Source organism: Arachis ipaensis, chromosome B6 (assembly GCF_059453495.1).
Source record: "Arachis ipaensis isolate K30076 ecotype BB chromosome B6, ASM5945349v1, whole genome shotgun sequence".
Classification (NCBI taxonomy): domain Eukaryota; kingdom Viridiplantae; phylum Streptophyta; class Magnoliopsida; order Fabales; family Fabaceae; genus Arachis; species Arachis ipaensis.
Window position 1 is genome coordinate 15958981 of NC_142441.1, and position 5310 is coordinate 15964290.

At 31.7% G+C, this 5310-nt stretch overlaps 1 protein-coding gene across 1 annotated transcript; it reads left to right on the forward strand.

Annotated features, from left to right (window-relative positions):
* The first annotated feature begins 1344 nt into the window (after positions 1 to 1344).
* On the forward strand, positions 1345 to 4154 carry LOC107645832 (trihelix transcription factor GTL2). The gene is made up of 2 exons (XM_016349957.3): positions 1345 to 1974; positions 2506 to 4154. The coding sequence occupies exons 1-2, from the start codon at positions 1526 to 1528 to the stop codon at positions 3905 to 3907; spliced, it is 1851 nt and encodes a 616-aa protein (XP_016205443.1). The 5' UTR covers positions 1345 to 1525; the 3' UTR covers positions 3908 to 4154.
* The last annotated feature ends 1156 nt before the right edge of the window (positions 4155 to 5310 follow it).

Here is a 5310-nt window from a genome sequence, read left to right on the forward strand (position 1 = left end):
CAAAATCGTCTCAACTTTGTTCAACTTTCAATTCTATTAATGGATCCCTAACGACAAGACAACATTGAGTCAATTTTGAAACGTTAGTAACTTAAATAGGACGATTAAAACGTTAGGGACAATTTTGGAATTTACCTCAAACGTTGGGACAAAAACGATACTTTACTTTTTTTTTTTTACATGAATTTATTTATATTTTTAAATTATCAGTTATTTTATTTATTTTATTTTTATATATTATATTTATTTGAAATATAAATTAAATGTTCAATTTTAATGTATTGTTGCCGATGTATATTATTATATAAAATCGTCAATCTTATTAACTACTTAGGTTTCTAAAATTACAAAGAGAAACAAACTTAGATGGTGGAATATAAAAAAGATATCAAATAAGCAATAATAGTACAATCATCAAATTGAAATAGCATATTTAACTAGAATTTGATACTAAGCTTTCTAGCTAGATTTGCTTGATGGGAGATGTAATGATATAAGATCAAGAAAAAAAATATGCCTTTGGATGTTGTCTGAAAAAGAAAAGGCTTGAATGAGTTTCCAACGAGTGCGAGAGAGAGAAATAATAAGTTTAACATGCCACGAAAAGAGGCTAATTTTTTTAATTATATATCGGTGATTTTAATTTAAAATACAAAAATATTTGATATTTTAGTATTTTATATTGTTATGATAAGTCACCAAAAAAAAATATTGTTATGATAGTAATATAAAATATTATTGATATTTTGTAATAAAAATATTTTTTAAAGAATCACAACAATGTATATAATTTAGGTCATTTTAAAAAAATTTACTTCTAATAATCTAATATTAAAAAAAATTTCACAAAAAAATGTGTCAAAACTTATATATAATTATAATTAAAAAATATTAAATATATATTAAAATTAATTATTAATAATTTATATAAATATATGTATAATTTATTTTATTTTTAATATATGTTTTAATAATTAATTTTAATATATACTTAATATGATAAATAAGTGCATAAAATCCTCATCAATAATAAATTGAATTATTTTTTCATTGAAAGGTGATTGGATTGATTTGTGCAAGTTACAAAACATTTATCCTTTTTTCGATATAAATATATATTAAAATATAAAATATATATTAAAAATTAATTAAATAATATAAATATATAATGATTAATTTTGTATGTACACTTAATATATTTTATATTTTATTATTAAAAATAAAAGAAAAGAGGTATTATTTGAAGAGGAGGGGTTGGCTTTTGTTGTAAAAAGGGTGTTGGGGGTATCTGTTTTTCCCTTGCATGAAAGGACAAATAATTCCCTTGACAAAAGCGAGAGAGAAGGAAAGGGAAAAAGAAAGAAAAGGTTAGTGTATGTATGTCTTGGCATAGTTGGTTGCTTGCTTAGCCTGTAGCATCAATTTGCTGATTTACAGCGAAAGGAGAAAGAAAGAAAGAAAGAAAGAAAGAAAGAAGAAAGATAGAACAAGAGAAGTAAACAAGTTTAGAGATAACACACAAAACATGTTCGATGGATTGCCATCATCATCAGAACACTTCCACCAATTCATAACACCAAGGACCACTACTTCTACTACTCTTCCTCTTCCTCATCATCATCATCATCATCATCATTTATCACCATCATCATCATCATCATCTTCGTCCTTCTCCCCACTACTCCATCATCATGCTTCTCTAACCCCCATCAACACCAACACCTTCTTACCATTTGACCCTTATAACCCTCATCATCATCAACAACAACCAAATCCCACGTTTTCTTCGGTACTCAATAACAATAACTTGTTCCACACTAGTGCTACTGATGAAAGAGTTCAAACACAGGTATTACCAAACGACTTGATTGATTCTTCCTGGAGCAACGATGAAGTTGTTGCACTCTTGAGGATCAGATCAACCATGGACACTACTTGGTTCCCTCAACTCACTTATTGGGACCATGTCTCTAGGTATTATGCTTCACTTCTTCTTGCTCTTACACCATATTATTATTATTATTAAATTTTAATTTAAACTTGAACTAACACACCTGGATAATTATTTTACATGATCATCATCATAGAATCTAGCTAAGAAAGTAGAATTTGTGTATTCATGAATGTGGTAAAGTAGAGACAATAACACACACGTGCACATTCTCATCAACTTTAGCATCTCACACACACACAATACTGAGTACTGACACATACACACGCGTGCAAACACAAACTTCGAGAGAGAGAGAGAGATAGAGACAGAGAAAGAGGGTTCACTGGTTCAGCGTCTCAGCATATGTACGTGCAGTGCTAGCTGATGCAAAGAGATGATTTTTTTTTTTTTTTAATTAGGAACCACATACATTTGCCTATTACATGTTCGACACAATGCCGTAGTGCAAATCAAAATAAATGCTTATGTGCTAGTTTGATTTGGTTGGTATATATACATATATATTTTTTTCTGGATTTGTATGTTAATGAGTGAATGAATGATGTGTTCAGAAAGCTAGGAGAGCTTGGATTCAAGAAGAGTGGTGACAAGTGCAAGGAAAAATTCGAAGACGAGACAAGATATTTCAACAACTACGCCAAGAACAATAGTTACCGATTTCTTAATGAGCTTGAAGAGTTCTATCAAGGTGATAATCATAATGAAAACCCTATGGTAGATAACCAAGATCATGTTGTGACTGAAAAGACTCAAGAGTTTGAACACCCAATCAATGCCGGAGGAGGCGATATAGAAGAAGTAGAAGAAGAAGAAGAAGAAGAGGAGGAGGAAGAGGAGAGTTCAAGAGATGGCAAATCAGTGAAAGAACAATGTGAAGAAGACAATGACAGTGAGAAGAAGATGAAGATGAAGAGGAAGAGGAAGAGGCGTTGCAGGTTTGAGATGTTGAAGGGTTTCTGTGAGAGCATTGTGAACAACATGATGGCTCAACAAGAAGAGATACATAACAAGCTCATTCAAGACATGCTCAGAAGAGATGAAGAGAAGCTTCAAAGAGAGGAAGCATGGAAGAAGCAAGAGACTGAAAGGATGAACAAGGAGCTTCAGATTATGGCCCAAGAACAAGCCATTGCAGGTGACAGGCAAGCTTCCATCATTGAATTCTTGAAGAAATATGCAGCAACACAAACATTAACAACAAACCCTAATAATGATGAACCAACACCTTCTTCTTCAAAACTGATTATTCCATCAAGTCATCAAATTCAAAACAGTTCCGGATTATGTTCAATTCCACCATTATCAGCAGAAAACCCTAGCTCTATGAGTGACACATTATTACAACAAGTACATTCTTCTTCCACCCATTCATCTCCAGCTTCCCACAACAACACTACTAGTTCTTCCTCCCTCAACCGCCACGATAACTATCACTCAAATTCAATATCAACCATGCTTGTTAAGCCGTTAGTAACAGATCAGAAGGAGAATAATGTTGGAAGAAGATGGCCAAGAGATGAAGTTTTGGCTCTCATAAACCTCAGATGTGAGAGCATTAAGATGAATAATAATGCTGAAGAGAGGGAAAGTGGGAACAATAATAAGATTCCTCTATGGGAAAGAATCTCACAAGGGATGTCAGATTTGGGATACAAGAGAAGTGCAAAGAGGTGCAAAGAGAAATGGGAGAACATAAACAAGTACTTCAGAAAAACCAAGGATGTTAACAAGAAAAGGTCCATTGATTCAAGGACTTGTCCCTACTTCCATCAACTCAAGAGTCTCTATGATGAAGGAAAGCTTGTTCATCAACCGGAGACGACGACGCCGGAAAACCATTCCGGGCAACTGCTTCCTCCGATAGAGTCTTCTGATCATGTGGGGTCTGGTGGCGGTTTCAGTGATGATCATGAGAAAACTTTGATACAAGAGCCACCATTGAATTTTGGTTAGTTTTGATTCATTTATTGCCGAAATTTTCCATGATCAGCTGAGGTAATAATTATTAGTACCACTCCTTCTGTGTCTTACTGTTTTGCTTTATTTTCTTTTTGATTTTGGTGGTGGTGGTGGTGGTGGAACGGCCTTAATAATTTTCTATATCTATATTACTATATATAGCATAAATTTAATGTATTCGAAATACATATATATTCAGCAAATTATTTGGTAATTAAGAGCACCGACAGATTGATATCCATGCATGGTGATGTGTAATAGACGTTTTTATTCCATTTCATTAATTCCGAATGAATTTATATTACGAAAAAATTGATAAAATAATAAAATAAAAAACTAATTATTATTGAATTTATAATTTTTATTATATGTGAATTATATTATGTTAATTTAAGAATGATTCATTTTTATTTTATTAATTTTTTTATTTAAGAATAGATATTCATGTTATAAGGACGAAGTAAATCAAGTTCTTCTAAAATGAGAGTTGATAAAGTAATAAAATAAGAATTAGTTAATTTTAATGCTCATATTATTGTTTTACTAATTTTTTATTTTAAAAAATTTAATTTCACAAAAATAATACAATGTCTTTCTGATTAGTAATCACTATTAGAACGTTGAGTTTATTGATGTCATTTTTTTTTTTTGAAAAAAAAAATCCTATCTCAGTGTCTCTCAACTGAGCGTGATATTAAATTCAAACAAATTGATGAATAATATATTGGATGGCCAAATTAAGAGCCTTATATTTTGGCATTTATATGTGATCGAATTTGTAAAGAAAACACTAACAAAAGTACAAATTCAGTGGTCTGTAGTATGAGCATTAGGTTACACTCCGAACAATGCAAAAGCGAAAAACCGAAAACTAAAGATTCGCAAGGACTATGACAAGACGTTTAAATAATTGACAAGGCGTTATAAATTTAAACTTGTATGCCACCAATATTGGAAGAAAAAAGAAAAAAATATTCCAAAACATGTCATTAAATAATGCAGAAAAGCACGGTAAGTTGCAGATGAGAGCGTGTGAGCTGTTGGAGAGTCAGAGATTTGTATTCAATATCGGACAATACTCAGTACTCACATATATATGATGAGATTTGTTCTTGTATGGATATCTGGAGGGAGAGCTTAGTCTTTGGGAGTCGACGTCGAACTATTGTCTTCGGTGCTGACCTTTAAGTCTAGTGATAATTCGAGCTTCACTCCGAGAGGAAATAGGGGGGGAGTGTACCTGCAAAAACACTTCGAAACTTAAGTTAGTATTGAGAATTCAATATCTCCTTAGAATAGAAGATCATACCTTTTTATAGGTGATAATGTGTAAATCGGTTATGTTCCTGTTTTATTGTCTGTATTAAAGAGCAATAATAAGGGTAAATGTCAGGTTG

Coding starts and splice junctions, on each gene's coding strand:
- LOC107645832 (XM_016349957.3), top strand. CDS start 1,526: ATGTTCGATGGATTGCCATCATCATCAGAACACTTCCACCAATTCATA. Junction 1,975..2,505: donor TATTGGGACCATGTCTCTAG/GTATTATGCTTC, acceptor TGATGTGTTCAG/AAAGCTAGGAGAGCTTGGAT.